The sequence below is a fragment of the Acinonyx jubatus genome, chromosome A2 (assembly GCF_027475565.1).
Source record: "Acinonyx jubatus isolate Ajub_Pintada_27869175 chromosome A2, VMU_Ajub_asm_v1.0, whole genome shotgun sequence".
In the NCBI taxonomy this organism is placed as follows: Eukaryota; Metazoa; Chordata; class Mammalia; order Carnivora; family Felidae; genus Acinonyx; species Acinonyx jubatus.
The window spans coordinates 152,217,199-152,234,312 of NC_069383.1; the positions used below are offsets into that span (position 1 = coordinate 152,217,199).

At 56.2% G+C, this 17,114-nt stretch overlaps 1 protein-coding gene across 1 annotated transcript in view; it reads left to right on the plus strand.

Annotated features, from left to right (window-relative positions):
• Positions 1–17,114, plus strand: part of ELL (elongation factor for RNA polymerase II) — a 77,001-nt gene that overhangs the window by 57,135 nt on the left and 2,752 nt on the right. The window contains exons 6-11 of the mRNA XM_027038399.2: positions 2,961–3,085; positions 10,321–10,417; positions 11,566–12,040; positions 15,053–15,119; positions 15,367–15,538; positions 16,841–16,885. Coding sequence (XP_026894200.1) covers positions 2,961–3,085; positions 10,321–10,417; positions 11,566–12,040; positions 15,053–15,119; positions 15,367–15,538; positions 16,841–16,885 — 981 coding nt within the window. The remainder of the gene's footprint in view (positions 1–2,960; positions 3,086–10,320; positions 10,418–11,565; positions 12,041–15,052; positions 15,120–15,366; positions 15,539–16,840; positions 16,886–17,114) is intronic.

A 17,114-nucleotide genomic window follows, 5' to 3' on the forward strand; every position in this document is an offset into this window, starting at 1 on the left:
CACAGGCTCCACGGTCAGTGGGCGTCCCTACCACACCAGCCGTGGCTCTGGGCAAGGGGCTTCACGTGGAGACCCTCAGGCTTCCGTGTGTGGCTGCAGCTTGCCCGCAGCGCCTCTTGAGGGGTTGAACGTGATGTCAGCAGATGAAGCCTGCTATTAGGGCACAGCTCAGGCTTTGGAGCAGGGGTGGGGGGGCCTGCCTCCCAAAGCCCCTGGAGGGAGTCTGAGGACCCCTGGGAAGGTGAACGGCTCGCTCTGGCTTCGCCACATCAGCCAGACCACGCAGATGCCTCCTTGCTGTGAAGTAGGGATGGGCCACCGTGGAGCCCTGCTGTGAGGTCCACGTGGCTGGCATGACAGTCGCATCCTGCGGAGGAGGCGTGGCCGAGCCTCCAGGGATTCTGTCCGCCAGCTCACCTGCATCCCACCTCAGACGCTCCTGGCAGCAGTGCAGAACTCACATGCTGTGACGGTTGGTAGCTGTGTCTGAGGATGAGCCACGGGGTTCGCGGCCCCTCACGTCACCAGGACCCTGGCCTCAGGGGCTCTACTTGGCAGGAACCCCTGTGTGGATGTGGCCTCTTGAGCCACTGTCCCCCACTCAGAGGCTATGCAGGCGAGGACCAAGCTTTAAGGTTTCTCCCTCTGAGCTCACGAGTTGGCTCCTGGCCTATTAGAAGGTAGATATGTAGCTTGATGGCTCAGAAGTTTTCTTTGGCAGAGGGGCTTGCCAAAGCATCCAGAAAGCTCCAGAACAGGAATGATGTTCTTAGGGGGCTTGTTTCCTTGGGAAGTCACAGGTGTCAGCCTTATCCTTGGGAACTCAAGGGAAGCACAGTGGAGGCCCTTCCCCTGGGCTGGAGCTCAGAAGGAGGCAGGGCTGGCAGATTGCCAGGTCTTCAGACGTGAGCCAGGACTGAAGACGCAGGTGGGACCTGTGCCCACCCTGGACATGCCTGTAGTCCACACCGCTGCCCGGTCAGGCCGCCATTGGCCCCTACTGTGGTGTTCTTGGGAACACCCATGCTCCCACCTTCCTCTCTTGCCCTGTTTGTGCCCAGAGTAAAGAAGAAGCACTTGAACCCCTCAAACGAGGACATGAAACTTAACTGACCGTGCACACAGTTACACCTGAGATTTACCCTCTGAGCAGTCCTCCGATGCAGCAAGAATGCCAGCGGGCTCAGTTTTCCAAAGAGAAAGGGGATCTGTCGGTGCTGATGTCGTTGTGCCAGGGGTTCCTGCTGCTTTTTTAACCTCTGAGATGCTCTCATTGCTCCCAGGACCAGAGAGGTACCCTGCTGGGCTCTGGCTTCTTAGGTTGATTTGGAGTCAGCAGCCTCCCGTGGTGTTGGTGGCAGAGGGTGCTCCCCATGTCTACTGTGATTTCTTCTAAATGGCCCCATCTGCCTTGTGCTTCTGTATTTACTACCCAGCTTGTTCTCCCTGGTGGTCATGGGCAGTAGCAGGACCCTGTCAGCTTGAGGAAGGGGAAGGTCTCTGGGAACACTGTGGGCCGGGCCTTGCCCCGGCTGGTCATTTCCAGCCACCCCCAAGTGATCAGGGATTCCGATGAGCAACACACACGAACCCACACTCCTCAGAGGCACCTTCCCTCTTCCTTCTGTGAAAACATCCAAAGCAAAGATTTAAAGCATCTGTCTCCGGTGCTGGCGGGGCCTCAGAGAAACCCACAGGCTCGTCCTCCATGGGTGGGAGTGTTGACGGGTGGGCGGCTCTTCTGGAGAGCATTTTAGCAAAACGCATCAAGAGCCATAAAAATGTTCAGAGCCTTTGACCCATTAATCCCACTTCTGGGAAGCTGGCCGAAGGAAAACGTCGCCAGCATGGAAAAACCTGCACACAGCGGTGTCTGTTTCTATGCTACAGAGAAACTGGAAATGGCGTCAGCATCCAACAAAGGAGAAACCTTTGAGTAAATCACAGTGCAGATGTTTGGTGGAATATTACTCAACCATTAAAAAATGTTCCCTGTGGAAACCGCGGTGACACAGAGTCCTCTCAGAAGCCCGTGAGCGTGAAAAACAGCCGCCGCGCCAGCTCCCTGCGGCCGTGCGCTAAAGGCCAGCGAGATAGTCCCGGAAGTACCCGCTTTGGGGTGGGGCCCGAACTCCTATAAGCATCCTCAGGGTCAACGTTTTGAGTCTGCCTTCACAGTCTTGGAGACCAGCTCAGCCTTTGCTACCCCGCCCGAGCAGGGCTGGCTGGTTGCGGGGAAGGTGGACTTAGCCTGGCCCCTGGAGGCCCCGGCTGCCCCAGCCTCCGCCACGTGTGTCCCGGGAGTGTGTATTCGAGAGCGGGCGTCGGTCTGTTCAGACTGCTGTTGAGAGAATAACATAAACTGGCGGCGTATAAACAACAGACGTTTACTTCCCGCAGTTCTGGAGTCTGGGAGGTCTAAGATCGAGGCGCCAGCAGATTGGGGGTTTGGTGAGGGCCCCCTTCCGAGTTCACAGAGTGGGTCTTCTCACTGTGTCATCACGTGGCAGGAGTGGCGAGGGCCCTCCGGAGTCTCTTATAGGGGGCGCTGCTCCCGTTCATGAGGCCTCTAAACCCTCATGACCTCATCACCTCCCAAAGGCCCCACCTCCTAACACCATCATTTTGGGTGTTAAGATTTAACCTGAATTTGGTGAAGATGAAACGTTCAGTCGGGAGGCTGGTGATGGGGCCCTGCGAGTATAGATGGCAGCACCGCCCCTTTAGGAGCCAACCTGTCTTCCGGCAGCTGTAAGACGCGCGTGTCAGGACCTGGTGTTCTGACCCCTTTGCGTCCCAAGGCTTGCTGCTCCGGTAGGCAGGGGATTTGGCGGGGGGGGGCAGGGGGGGTTCTGTCCTCTTTCCCCTCCTGTGTGTCTGCCCCCACCTTCCATCAAATGCTTTCAGTAGCTCCTGCTTCCCCTGGGCTTCCCGCAAGGTGATTCTGGTTCTTCTTACAGGTGGCCAACGTGAATGCCAAGGATGGCACATGCACGCTGAAGGACTGTGTGTATAAGGATGTGCAGAAGGACTGGCCTGGCTATTCGGAAGGGGACCAGCAGCTGCTGAAGCGGATGCTGGTCCGGTAATGCCGCCTCCCATCTCTGGGCCTGTCCCCACACCTTGGTTCTGGGGCAGATCTCCTCCTGAGGATGCTGGGGTGGCCTTGTGTGGTTCTGAAGGCCACAGGGCCCTTGAGCAAGATAGAAGGATCCATGGAGACTCTCTGGCAGTCTTTCCCCGCTGCCTGGGATGCCACGGTGCCCGGGCAGCCCACCGTGGCCCCTTGTCGGGGGAAAGGCCAGCCCCTGCTGGGTGGAGTGGAGGGCACAAGTCACTGTCCTGAACACCAGAATGCCCAGACAGAAGGATTCAGTCCACCCAGCTTATCCCAGTGCCTCCTTTCCTTTCCCATCAGGCTCCCTTCCCAAACCTGCACACCCCCACAGGCTTCTGCTGTAGGCCACTTCCTTCTTAAGAAGAACCTCTCAAGATCTTGAAGCAGAGAGAAACAAAGCAAAACAAAACTCCCCACAGACATGATTAAGTAGCATTAATTAAACACATTCCCTCTCAGATTAATTGGGACCTGAGGTCAGGAGTGGCCTTGGTGGCCCAGGGGAGGAGTGGTTAAGTAGGCCCCTGCCTGGCTCAGGCAAGCAATTAATGATTTCCTTCTCAATTGATGCCTGACTTGGGAGCCAGGCTGTGAAGCGGTTTTCAGAGCAGGCTGATACACTAATTAGTCCTTAAGTGATTTCTCAGAGACTTGGAGTTATTTATGAGGTGTGTGTGTGTGTGTTTTGAAGTTCAGCTATTTAAAGCACTAATTGCGTGTAGAAAGCAGAGCCGATTTGGGGCCGCTCTAGGTGAACCCGGAGTTTCTCGTCAGCCCTGCAGGGCACTCCTCCCCAAGCCAGTACCTGTTTCTAGGCCAGCCTAGGGTCACGGCTCCGGCTGTCCAGAGGTCTTGGGGAGACTGAGAGGAGGGGTTTTCAGCAGAAAACCACCCCCCCGCCCCCATCCCCTCTCTGGGGTCTGCTGTTGCCCCAGCTAAGTATGTCTTGAGTTGACCACTGTTGAAATGGTCAAGTTTACCTACCCAAGTGCTTGGAGGTGGCAAGGGGCACACGAGGGACACTCACTGCAAGACTGTTCCTGTCCTTCCGTCCTTCAGAGCCTCTCACTAACTGGCTGCTGTTCTCAGACCCTGAGGGCATTGGCCACACTGAGCTCCCCAGAAGGGGAATGGCCAGGAGTGTGTGTGTGTGTGTGTGTGTGTGTGTGTAGGTGGGGTCAGTAGGAATCTCGGCTCTGGAGCTTTGTGCAGTTCCGGGCTCGTATTCCCTGTTCTGCTGTGTGAGCTGCCAGGACTCATGTAAACCCAAGGCACTTGGTTTTCGCCTGGGCCAGCATGGTGCTCTTCTCTCTGCATGGGCCAGCTTAGGGATCAGCCTCGCCAGGAAACACTCGACTTACCAGCAGCACCTACTGTCCTTGGAAGCTTGAACTGGTTGGTGTGCAGAAGTCAGGGTCAGCATCTTCGATGCCCGTGACCACGCTGAAGGTGACCCCAGCCACCTGTCTGCTCAGTTCTTTTTTAGGTTGTTCACGCCCTGAAGAAAACCCCATGCATAGCAGTTCTTGAAGCCATGGCCCCATGGCAGGAAGGAAAACTGGGCCTTGGGGTATTTCTGCTGGTGGGGAGTAGGGACGAGTGTCACCCCAGAAGCTGGGCCATCTCCTTTTCCTACAGCTTGTTCAAAATCCATACCTGAGTTAAGCACGCTTCTGCTTGCAGAGTCTACCTGGGCCCCTGAGGCTTTGCTCTACACGGACACCCACTTCCTGCATCCTTTCGATTCTTTCTCTGTGCCTCTATTCCCCATGTGTGTAGCTGCTGGGACCCGTCCTGCCCCAGGTGTTCCCAGTGCAGGATGAGACTTTGGCAACGTTGCCTGGCCTTACACTCACTCCCCTCAACCCTGCCACCACCTGCACTTGTCCTGGCCTCGCTTCCCCGAGGGCAGGCATCTGGACCACACGCCAAACCACAGTCACCATCCCATCACATACGCTCTTTGTGGACTTGGTAACCTGCTTGGCTGCCCTGTCACTTACTCTGCTCATTCGCGTTGTCCTTCACAACCCAAGCTTCCCCTGGTTGTCCCATGGCCTTTTGTCACTTTCAGCCGATCAGAGGTCCTGCCGGTTCCCCCAGGAGACCGCTCCACTCCTGTTCCCTCTCACTCTCCCCTCGCCCTCCTCACTCCTCTCCCTCTCCCTGTGCAAGCTCTCCCATTCCTGGGTCTGCGATTCTGCCCTGGTGCTGAAGGGATACAGCTCCTGAGGAAAGCGCTTTGATTGGCCCCTCTGCCATAGCTCAGTCAGATTGGATTGGCAGTTGCCCAAGTCTGGGCCTTCAGATCCCGAGGACTTTTGCCTCCATGTTGAAGGCCTGGCCCACAAGGGTTGGAGGTTCCCCACCCAGCCATTTACACGTCTGCGTGATCACGGCGTGGCCTGGCAGGTGCTCTGGGGCGAGTGTCTCTGCTCTCACAGCCTGAAAACTCCCTTCATCCTTCTTCCCACCCTGTGTGTGCTCCTGGAAAGGCTTCCTATGCCCCTCCGGCAACCTCCCTTTATGTGAGGCAGGGGGCAGAGAGGGGGAGGGGAGTGGGGGGTGTCAGAGGTACGGGGGGACGGTTGTGCTCCATAAACTGTCCACTTTCGCATCTTCCCCATTGCAAGTCGCTCTCTCTTTTCAGCTTCTCCCATCCCATCCCTTTTGCCAATTGTTTCTAGTTCCCACTGGCCTTTGGTCTGGTTTTCTGTAGCATCACATTCTCATTCCGTGGGAGTGATGTTTTTATTTTAAAATTTTTCATTGTTGAAGTATGGTTGACATACGGTGTTACATTAGATTCAAGTCTACAGCATAGTGATATGACAGTTCTGTACATTTTTCAGTGCTCACCAGTAAGTGCAGTGTGATCACCATCTGTAACCCTGTGAGACTGTTACAGTGTTACTGACTGTATTCCCCATGCCGTACTTTTTGTGCCTGTTCCGGGGACTTAATTATTTTATAACTGGAAGTTTGTATCTCTTAATTCCCTTTGCCTCTTTCTCCCCCCCTCCAAGCCCCTCCCCTCTGGCAGCCACCAGTTTGTTCTCTGCATTTATGAGTCTGTTTCTCTTTTTATTTGTGTGTGCATTTTATTTATTTATTTATTTCATCTTATGTTTTAGATTCCACATATAAGTGAAATAATATGGTATTTGTCTAACTTATTTCACTTAGCATAATACCTTCTCGGTCCATCCACATTGTTGCAGACAGTGAGGCCCCATCCTTTTTTATGGCTGAGTAATATTCCGTTGTTTTTATATTCCACATCTTTTTTATCTGTTCATCTATTCGCGGCCACTTAGGTTGCTTTCATATCTTGGCTATTGTAAATAATGCTTCAGTCAACTTAGGGGAGCTTGTATATTTTTGATTCGTTTGTTTGTTTCCTTTGTATAAGTACCCAGTAGTGCTATTGCTAATTGCCTGGTAGTTCTGTTTTTAAATTTGGGGGGCGGGGGACCTCCATACTGTTTTCCACAGTGGCTGTACCAGTTGGCATTACTCCCAACAGTGCAGGAGGGTTCCCTTTTCTCCCCATCCTCACCAGCACTCGTTTCTTTTCTTTTCGATACTAGCCGTTCCGACAGGTGTGAAGTGATATCTCATGGTTTTGATTTGCATTTCCCTGATGACTAGTGATGTTGAATATCTTTTCCTGTAGCTGTTGGCCATCTGTAGGTCTGTGGGAAAATATCTGTTCAGATTTTCTGCCCTTTTTAAAGTCAGATTATTTGTGGGGTGTTTTTTTTTTAGGGGGGGGTGTTGAGTTGTGTGAGTTCTTTATATGTTTTGGGTATTACTCCCCTAGCAGATGTATAATTTGCAAGTATCTTTTCCTGTTCAGCAAGTTGTCGTTTTGTTTTGTCGATGTTCCTTTGCCATGCAAAAGCTTTTTATTTTGATGAAGTCCCAATTGCTTGTGCTTTTCTTCCCCCTGCCTGAGGAGATGCATCCAACAGATATGTTGCTAAACTCAGTGTACAAGAGATTACTGTCTGTGTTTTTTTTTTAGGAGTTTTATGGTTTCAGGTCTCACATTTAGGTCTTTAATCCATTTTGAGTTTATTTTTGTGTATGGTGTAAGCAGGTGGTCTGGTTTCATCCTTTGGCATATAGGTGTCCAGTTTTCCCAACAGCATTTATTGAAGAGGCTGTTTTTTCCCTGTTGGATATTCTTGCCTCCTTTGTCCTGGATTAATTGACCATATAAGCGTGAGTTTACTTATGGGCTCTCTATTCTGTTCCATTGAGCTATGTGTCTATTTTTTTTTGTGCTAGTATTATGCTGTTTTGATTATTACAGCTTTATATTGTGTCTTTTTTTTTAAATTTTTTAAATGTTTATTTTTTTTTGAGAGACCTACAAGGTGTGAGTCGGGGAGAGGCAGAGAGAGAGACACAGAATCTGAAGCAGACTCCAGGCTCTGAGCTGTCAGCACAGAGCCCGACGCGGGGCTCAAACCCGCGAGCTGTGGGATCATGACCTGAGCCGAAGTCGGACGTTCAACCGACTGAGCCACCCAGGCACCCCTATACTATATCTTGAAACACGGGATTGATGCCTCCAGCTTTGTTCTTTCTCACAATTCAGTGGCATTAATTATATTCACAACATTGTACACCTACTATCTCTAGCTGGTTCCAGAACACGTCCCCAAAGATGGAACCCCACATTAGCAGATACTCCCATCGCCCTCCCCCAGCCCCTGGTAACCACTGATCTGCTTTCTGTGTCTTTGGATTTGCCTGTTCTCTCTGGACGTTTCATATAAACGGGATCATACACCGCGTGGCCTTGTCTGACTGGCTTCTTTTACTCTGTAACGTTTTTTAAGGTTCCTGTAGATTGTAACACGTGGCAGAGCCTTGTTCCTTTTTGTGGCTCAGTAATATTCTCTCGTGTGTGGTTATACACCACAGTTGTCTATTCATTCATCTGCTGCTGGACCCTCGGGTCATTTCTTTCTCTTGGTGATCGTGGGTAGCGCTCCTGTGAACATTTGTGTCAGAGGATGTGTATGGACATAGAGTCTCAGTCCTCTCAGGTGAGGAAGGAGGAGTGGAGTTGAGGTTTTCAAAAAACTGCCAGACTTTTCTACACAACAGCTGCACCATTTTACATTACCACCAACAATGCACAGAAAGGTTCCAGTTTCTTCACATCCTCACCAGTACTTGCTTTTTCCCCCCCATTTTCTGGTTTTTGTTCTGTTTGGTTTTTTGTTTTTAATTCTAGCCCTCTTATGGATGTGAGGTAATATCTCATTGTGGTTTTGATTTGCATTTTCGTGACGACTAATGGTGTTGAGCGCTTTTTCATGTGCTTCTTGGCCATTTGTGTATCTTCTTCGGAGAAATGTCTATTCTCGTTTGGAGAATGACCAATGTCTATTCTCATGTGGAGAAATGTCTATGTGGAGTCCTTTGTCTTTCTGAGGATACTAAGGCTGGTGTTTCTGTTGTGGATTTAAAATTTTCATCTGCTTATAGAGTCTCTCTTCCCTTTCAAATGCATTTTCTTGTCTCTCTCACATTTGTTACCTGGACGCCCGGGTGCAGGCCTTCAAGACTTTCCTCTGAGCGGCTTCACCTCCTCAGGAGGGCTGCTGAGGTTTCTCTGAAGCCCCACGGGCCCCTCCCTTTCCTCCTCTCCTGAGGCCACGCGTCTGTCCATCTTGTTGTCCGGGTGTGGCTTGAGCAGCCTCCTGGCCTCCCAGAGAAGGCCTGGGCTCCTTCACTCCTCAGCATACTGTGGGATCTTTCCCCGCAGTGGACCAGGATCCAGAGCAGAGAGCGCACAGCCCTGCAGGAGCCCCTTCTCTGCGGTCTCTGAGGCTCTGACCCCCAGGCCCGTGGGGTCCTGTGGCCTGGGACCCCGTTTTCTTGGCTCCTATAAGACAGTCAACACTTCTGCTTTCTGCGTTAGACCATGCTGCTGTCTTTCCCCTCTTTCGTGCCTTTTTAACGGAGGCTGGAAAGAGTGCATGTGAATGCCTCCGGTTGCTTCCTTGTGGCCCGGACAGCAGACTGGCAGTACCCCTTGTGGCCACATGGACTGTTTTACCCTGGTGCGTGCTTGCGTGTTGCAGGCCCTTTTCCTGTGGCTCTCCTTGCATTTGGGGCCACCGTGGAGGGGACAGCAGCAGTGGTCTGTAATGTGGCCATCGGTCAAGGAGTTGTGCTCTGCTTGTCAGTGCTCAAGAGCAGTGCAGACGACATGGTCCCCGTGGCAGACATTTGCAGGGCACTTGGAGGGCCCGCGGCACCACGCACAGCACCGGGCTGGCGGCTGGGCTCCTGTGAGACTCGTAACCTCCGGGAATATGAGAGGCGGATTAGAGAGGGGCCTCAGGCCAGGGTCACTAGTAGGCCTTCTGTTTGCCCATTGAGTGTCAGAGTGTCTCTTGTTTGGTCCCTGGCTGCACTGTTATGCTCAGGTACCCCTCCTGTGGATCGCTGGCTGCCCCTGTCGCCCTTGAGGAGGTATTGTAATGTGGCTCCCAGGAAGGTGAGTCCTGAATCCGGGAGGACTTCCTGTCATGCCAGGTCATCTCAGTCCCCTTCTGCATTTTCTAAAGTTTCTGCAGTAAGCAGCATTATTAGGACGAATGATTTTTTTTTTTTAATGTTTATTTTTGAGAAAGAGAGAGAGACACAGAATTTGAAGTAGGTTCCAGGCTCTGAGCTGTCAGCATAGAGCCCAACGCAGGGCTCGAACTCACAGACGGTGAGATCATGACCAGAGCCGAAGTCAGACACTCAACTGACTGAGCCACCCAGGCGCCCTGAATGATTGTTTTTAAAAGGAGGGGGCCGGTGCTCCAGTTTACCCAGCTTCCACAGGGACGTGACACAGACCTTGAATATCCAGTCAATTTTACTGGGGTCCCTGGTCTCCACAGTAACGGGTGTCTAGATGAGGGGGTGTCCACTGACCCTTCTGGGTGCAGCAGGACACTGAGCGGGGTGGTCCTCTGGGCTATGGATGAACCCAGGGTGGACATGCTCAGGCTGCTCTCTGCCTACCATGCCCTGATGTTCCCGGGTACTCAACCCCGTTCTGGTTTGCCAGGGCAGCTGGCCCCTCCCCAAATCACTGGGTGAGGGTGGGACAGCATGGTGTCCGTGGAAAGGCAGGTGGGCCTGGGTGTGCGGGGCCTTTCAGCTACCCCACTTCTCCTTCATAGGAAGCTGTGCCAGCCACAGAGCGCAGGTGGCCTCCCCGGAGACCCTGCTGCCTCCAGTCCTCCCAGGGAACATGGAAGCTCCGCCTCGCCCCCTCAGGTAGGAGTGGCAGGCATGGGTGTGACCGCAGGTGGTGGTGGCAGTGGTGAGGGGGGAGGGCGGGGTAGGAGCCAGGGGGCCAGGCCAGACCTCAGTGTTCGGGTAGCCTGTTGGGCCCTTGGCTCAGGGCCGGGTATGTTCTGCAGTGAGTGAGCAGCTGCCTGGCTTCCCCCAGTCTGGGGCCCCGGGCCCAGGCCCTTGGCGCAGTTGCCTCGAGTACTTGTGGGTGGATGGAGAGCAGGCACCGCGTTGCCCTGAGCCAGCAGGCATGGCAGGTGCACTTGCTTCTCAAAGCTGTCTCGAACATTCTGTAAAATGGAGTGTGCTGGCTGCGGGCACAGGGCCCTGTGAGTGGTGGCCGCTGCTGATGTAATCAGTAGTCAGCAAGGGCACTCACATGTCCCTACCCGCATGCTCTGGCCCATGAGTCCCTTGTCCCAGGTCCCTTATTTATCTCCCTTCTCTCCTTTGCCTTGGAGGCTCCCAGCCCGTGTCCAAGGCTCTGAAGCCTGCTTGTGGCGAGGTCAGGTCTCTGCGTGCCCTGGCTTTGGGGCCAAAATAGAGGGCTGAGGGCCCCATTGCACTGCTTCCCCGATCGCGGGCCTGCTGTCCACCATCTTTCTGTCTAGCTGCTTCCCTGGGTCTGGGCTGTCTGTGGTCCGTCCCTGCCTCACGCGCCTCAGCCTTCTCACTTGTGAAATGGGGATGAGGCCTGCACACGTAACAGGGTTGCCATGGGGATCCAAGGAGTCCTGGGTCTAGAGGGGTGGATATCCCAGCCAGTGGGGCTGCCCTGTATCCTTCAGACTTGATTCTGTCACCATCCCCCTCATCTAGGGAAGATGCTGGAAGCAGCGACATTTCAGACCAGTCCCTAGAGGTGGCCTTTTTGAGTGCTTCAGCTGGCCAGTTCTGCTGATGCTGCTTCTCTGCTCCTACTCAGGGTGGGCTGAGCCTGCCTCAGCAAGGGCCTGGCTGTTTCTGTGTGCCCCCTTGTGGCCAGAGTGGGCCTTGCAGGTGGGCACCGGGTTTCTTAGGGCCTCGCTGCTGAGCTCAGGGCCAGCCTGTTGCTCCCCAGCCACTTCTCAAGGGACACCAGTGGTTCCAGACACAGTCTCCCTTTTAAAATTGTTTCCCTTCCTTTGTAGAAACGACCACAGCCTCCTGATTTCATCGGTCCCCTGGCCAACAAGAAACTCAGGATATCACATTTCACCCAGAGAGCTCAGCCTGCCATCAATGGGAAGCTGAGTGCACCCCATGGCCGCGAGGCCCTGTTGCCTACCCCAGGCCCGCTGGCTGGCACGGATGCCCACCTGCCCCCGCGGTTGGAGCCCCCGAGGGCCCATGACCCCTTGGCTGACGTCAGCAATGACCTGGGCCACAGCGGCCGGGACTGTGATCACGGAGAAGTGGCCACCCCGGCCCCGACGACACGCCTCGGTTTGCCCCTGCTGACGGACTGTGCCCAGCCCAGCAGGCCCCATGGCGGCTCATCGCGCAGCAAATCCAAGAAGAAGTCCAAGAAGCACAAAGACAAGGAGAGGGCAGCTGAGGACAGGCACCAGGCCCGGTTGCCAGACCACTTACCCAGCCCCCTTGGAGCCCCACCAGATGCCCCAGGTAGGTACCAGGAGACAGGCCTGTGGTGGGAGACTGCAGGAGGACGTTGCCAGGAGCCTGAGCTCCCCACACCCGCCATTGCTCAGAGGGGGCTGTACCACCCCATGGGCCCCCATATTGGCACGCCCTGCACACTCAACCCCTTTGCACCCTGTGTTCTTGTACGAGGTCATGAGTGCCCCAGTGGTCTTGGCCTTGGAGGCTTCTGCAGTCCTGCTGTGTGCCAGGCTGGTGCTGGGTGCACAGAACCCGACCGAGCTGAGGCCCATGGAGGCAAACAACGCACCCGGAGAGGAGCTAGTTCCAGGCGACAGCCCTGGCTGCAGGGCGGTCCCAGACACTGAAAGGGGAGCAGGGTGGGGCTGGGGTTCAGGGAAGGCAGTGGGGCGGCACGTGGGCCGCCGCAGGCCTTGTGTAGCCTGCTGACTAGTGAATATTTCAGCCTGTGGAGACTGGGTTTGGGAAGCTGCCCATAGAACAGCAGGCAGTAGGAGTCAGAATGAGGTCGTGTAGCAGGTGCGGAAGCCGAAGTCGAGAAAGCTGGGATCACAGCAGCAGGTACAAGGCTGGCTGGAGAGAGAGCAGGAGAGCCTTTGTGGGGCCCAGAGATACCGGGAAGGTGTATGGACAGGCCAGGCTTGGGGTGGGAGTGGGGGTCTTCACCCCCGGAGCTTGGGTCACCTTGAGTTCACGGCCCTAGGCGCCCGAGCTGAGCACCCCACGTGGCTGTTAACAGAATCAGCATGATGTGGCCACAGAGATGCAGCTGCACCTGCCTCCTGCCCGCAGTCTCACGCTGTGTGACTTTCTGCCGCTCTCAGATTATGTGTCCAGAAAGGATCCGAGCAGGAGGCATTCCTGGGACAAGGGTGGAGCTGCATTCTCCTTATTTTTAATGAGTTGTTCAACTGCTCTCTAGAAAGGCCTTTGCCGGCCCCTCCCTTGAGGTGAGGCCTAGGTCCCTTGAGCCTGTCCTGCCTGGGGAGATAAACCCTGAGCGGGCGCAGCCGGTCAGCACGACCTGTCCCAAACGGTGAACGCAAGACCCCATGTGCCCCTGGAAGGGCCCTGGGAAGGAGGAATACCATGGGGTGGGCCCCACACGTGAGGCTCGGGTGGCTTCAGGTCCTGCCCAGGACACAGCGGCCTAGGTAGCTTGTCCCCGGATTAAAGTGAGAAAGTGAGGTTTGGAATCGGGCAAACCAGGGAGTAAGATGGCCCGAGGGAAGGGATGAGGACAACTGAGGCACTGGGAGCTGTGCCTTAGGCTGGGTGACTGTCTTCATCTGCGTCTCGCAGGTGCCTCGAACGGTAACAAAATGGTTGGGCACAGAGGCCCCCCGTCCCGCTCCGAGGCTCCTTCTGGGATAGAGTATGTGCTCTGCCTGTGCAGGCAGCCGTACAAGCAGGAGACACCCACCTTGGTTCTTTGTGCACCCTGCCTCTGCTTCAGACTCACTGGAGAAGGTTCCAGGTCAGCATGTGAGGACGTTTTCTTGGTCTCGTGTTCCACACGGGAGGCACAGGCATTGATTTAACCCACTCCTCTGTGCGGTACTGTCCCAGCCCTGTGCCATGATTGCCTCTGACCCCGACAGATGCAGCATCTGCCGGGCAGATGGCTCTTCTTAGCCACCCCTGTCCTGACGCCACCTTGGGCCTATAGCCCCAGCTCGTGCCTGTGCTGCAGGTGCACTCCTGGGTCCTACGCCCATCCTTGTGTCTGCCCCCCACTCTTGCTCGGTCCCTGGACCCCTCCTGTTGCTTCAGGGTACCTTCCTGGGCAGGCTGGTGTACTGGGTGTGGGGGTTGGGCACAGCCAGGGCGAGCTCAGGAGGCTCACGGACCTCTGAGGGGTCGGATGGGGAGTCCCTCTCACAGTGGGACCCAGGCATGGGGGAGGCATAGGAGAAGCTGGTAGAAGGGACAATGGAGGGGGCAGCTGTGGGGGGGTTCCCTGTAGGCCCGGGCCACATGGTGGGAATCAGCTCGGCTAGTGAAGGGGCGGGGTGGCTGAGTGAGGACGATGCACAGAGAATGCTCCAGTAGGAGTAGGGCCTCTAAGTTTTGCTCAGGCCGGCCCCCAGAGGTGTCTCAGGTGATAGGTGAATCTGACCCTGAGCCTTGGTTTCTCCATTTGTTCTCTCACCTGAAGATCTCAGGAAGGCTAAATGAGGCAATGCTGACTGGGCCCACGCATGGCAGAACACTCTGGAAGGCGTACCTTATGCAAAGCGTGGGTCGCGGAAGCACGGACTAAACTTACATGTGTGTTCATCGGGCCACGGCCCCGAGGGAGGGGAGAGGTGTGCTCCATGGTGGGAATCATTCCCTGCAGCCCAGGGATTCCCAGGTGGGCTGCTTTCCAGTCAGAGGGACACACAGTGGGTACCGAGGATATACTGCACGGTGACAGATGTCTTCCATGCTGAGAAAAAAGGCCATCTGAAAGAAGCCCCCCCCCCGGAAATCTGCTAGATGGTAGTTTTGGTCTACTCTGCCCCCAAGCGCCGCGGACAGTCCCGTGTCCTCCAGCTCCTCCAGCTCCTCCTAGTGGACGGCCTGGGATGCGGGCAGGAACCAGGTGGCCATCTTTCTTCGTCCGGCAGGGCCAGAGACCTTGGACAAGGGCGTTGCTTGTTTTCAGAGTAGCGGTCTTTTACATGCAGTCAGCAGAGGTAGCAAGGTCTCTGGATCGGTCAAGCTCTGAACAAGTGGCCCATGCGTCGGCCCCGTCGTTAACGTGTCCTTTCTGCTGCTTGCCGGAAACGTGCACGCGGCACACCAGGGCTCCCTGCGCTTTACACGACTGTGGTGCAGGGACGCACACTTGGCTCGGCTGCGGCGCTTCTGGGTCCAGTGAGGCCCCCGAGGTGTCGCTTGCTCAGCCCTCACACTCCCTCTGCCCTTTCTGACCCCCCTTCTGCTCTCCTTCCACGTCCTCCGGACAACAGAGCTTGGTGCGGGTCTCGGTGTGGACTCAGAAGGTACGCATTTGCTCTTCCTTCGTAGGTTTAAATGGGGCCTGCAACAGCTCGAGCGTCCCCACGTCAACCTCAGAGACCCCCGACTACTTGCTGTGAGTACTTCCCTGGTTGGCCCCCCTCTCCCCGCCCCACACTCTCCCCCGCACCGCGAGTTAGCAGAGGTAGGATCCGACTGCGTGTTGCTGTGTGGGAATTCTAGGACCAGGCTCCCGCTCAAGCCAGGAAATCACCCACGAGGTGGGGGCTGGTGGGGGGCGGGGCGCCGGCGACCACGGGCACCCCAGCCTCTCTCCGCAGCAGCCCCCTGGGCCCTGCTGGCCCCTCTCTCCCTCTCCCCAGGAAATATGCCACCATTTCCTCCTCGGAGCAGCGCCAGAGCTACAAGAACGACTTTAACGCGGAGTACAGCGAGTACCGCGACCTGCACGCGCGCATTGAGCAGATCACACGGCGCTTCACGCAGCTGGACGCCCAGCTCCGGCAGTTGTCCCAGGGCTCCGAGGAATACGAGGTGGACACCCCCCTCCCCCGCCACTGTCCGCCGCACTCACAGACATACTCTGGGCTGGGGGCCCGGCCCACCCCGGGCGCTGCACACTTGCCCCCCGTGCTGTGCACCCGACCTGGTGAGACGGGCCTGTTTCTCATGGGTGCAGCCAAACCCGAGGCCTCCAGCCCTAGCCATGGCCCCCGAGCCTGGCCTCTACCCCTCCCAGGTGAGGAGGGCCGCCGCGTCTGCCGGTGTTTCTCACTGTCACGCCTGGCAGTCAGCTGTCCCTTGCTGCTGATGTGATTCAGGCCCATCCCCAGGGCTCAGCCGTGGAAGTCAGCGGGCTGTCAGGCCAACTTTGGCCTCCTCTGCAATGGGGACGGTGGAGGCTGACTCCGCAGGTGGGAGATGACCTGTTAGGGCAGGGGTGGCGTCTGGAGCAACTGAAACAGCCAGGCCCCGCACAGAGCGGTGGGTTGGATTACTGGGTCCCCCCTGCAAGAGCACCTGGGGTCCTCTCTGCGGCTCACAGCCCATCCGTGCTCTCAGAGGCACAGGGGGAGGGGCCGGAGGGTTCCTGTGGCCCCCTGCCCGTTTTAGGACTCCCTCGCCCTCTGATCAAAGGCGTGCGGGCTCCCTGAGCTGACCGTGTTGGAGCTCACCGGTGGGGGGTCGGGGGGGGCGGGCTCTACCCTTGGTCAGCAGCCCTGGGACTCCAGCCTCCCCTCATGCCACCTTTCGGAGCTAGTTATCTGATTGATCGGGTGTTGAGGTCCGTCTCCCCTCGTGGGGGCCACCTTGGTTTCCAGACGAAACCAGCTCGTAATTGGAGGCACGATCGGGGTTCTGAGGGTCTGGGATACATGAGTCCCTGGGGTCTCTCTCTCTCTCTTCCCTCCTGCAGCCCCCACGTGGACATCCCCCAGTAGCTCCCTGCACCCTCGGATGGTTGGCCTTGAACAGAGGACAGGCCAACTGGGTGTGAGGGAAGGAGGCCACCCAGCCTGCTCTTTGCCTCCTCCCTCCCACGGTTCTGACCGGCCCCTCCCACTGTGCTGCCCATCGTGCTGGTCCCTGAGGCTGGGCCCCTGCCTCTCTCTCCCCTGGCCCAACATCCTCCCCCCACCTCCTGCCTTGTTCATCTCCCCTCCCCACCCCTCCGCCTGCCTCTCTTTACTTTGGTCAGCTTCCCTCACGCCATGCTGAGGCTATTGTCTCAAGGCAGGTGGTGACTGTGCAGGTCACAGGTTATCAGGGAGAAGGGGTCACTCAGTTGGGGTTTCCTGCAGCCAGGGTCATTGTTCGCTTTCTTTTGTTTTCCAGACTACTCGCGGGCAGATTTTGCAGGAATATCGAAAAATCAAAAAGGTAAGTATCTACCCTTTGGGGGCTTGGGGAGGGGGTCAGACGAAGCTGGCTTCAGGTGAGCAGCACTAGAGTCCGGGAGAGGACAGAAGGGGGATGGGCCTTGGCTAGGCTGGAGTCTTGGGTCCTCAGGGCAGTCCCTGCCCCCATTGACAGCTAAGAAGCTCAGCCCGTCCCTCCCTGGGCACGCCAGCACCCTCCAGCTCTCCCACTGCTTCGTGGGTGCAGCCCC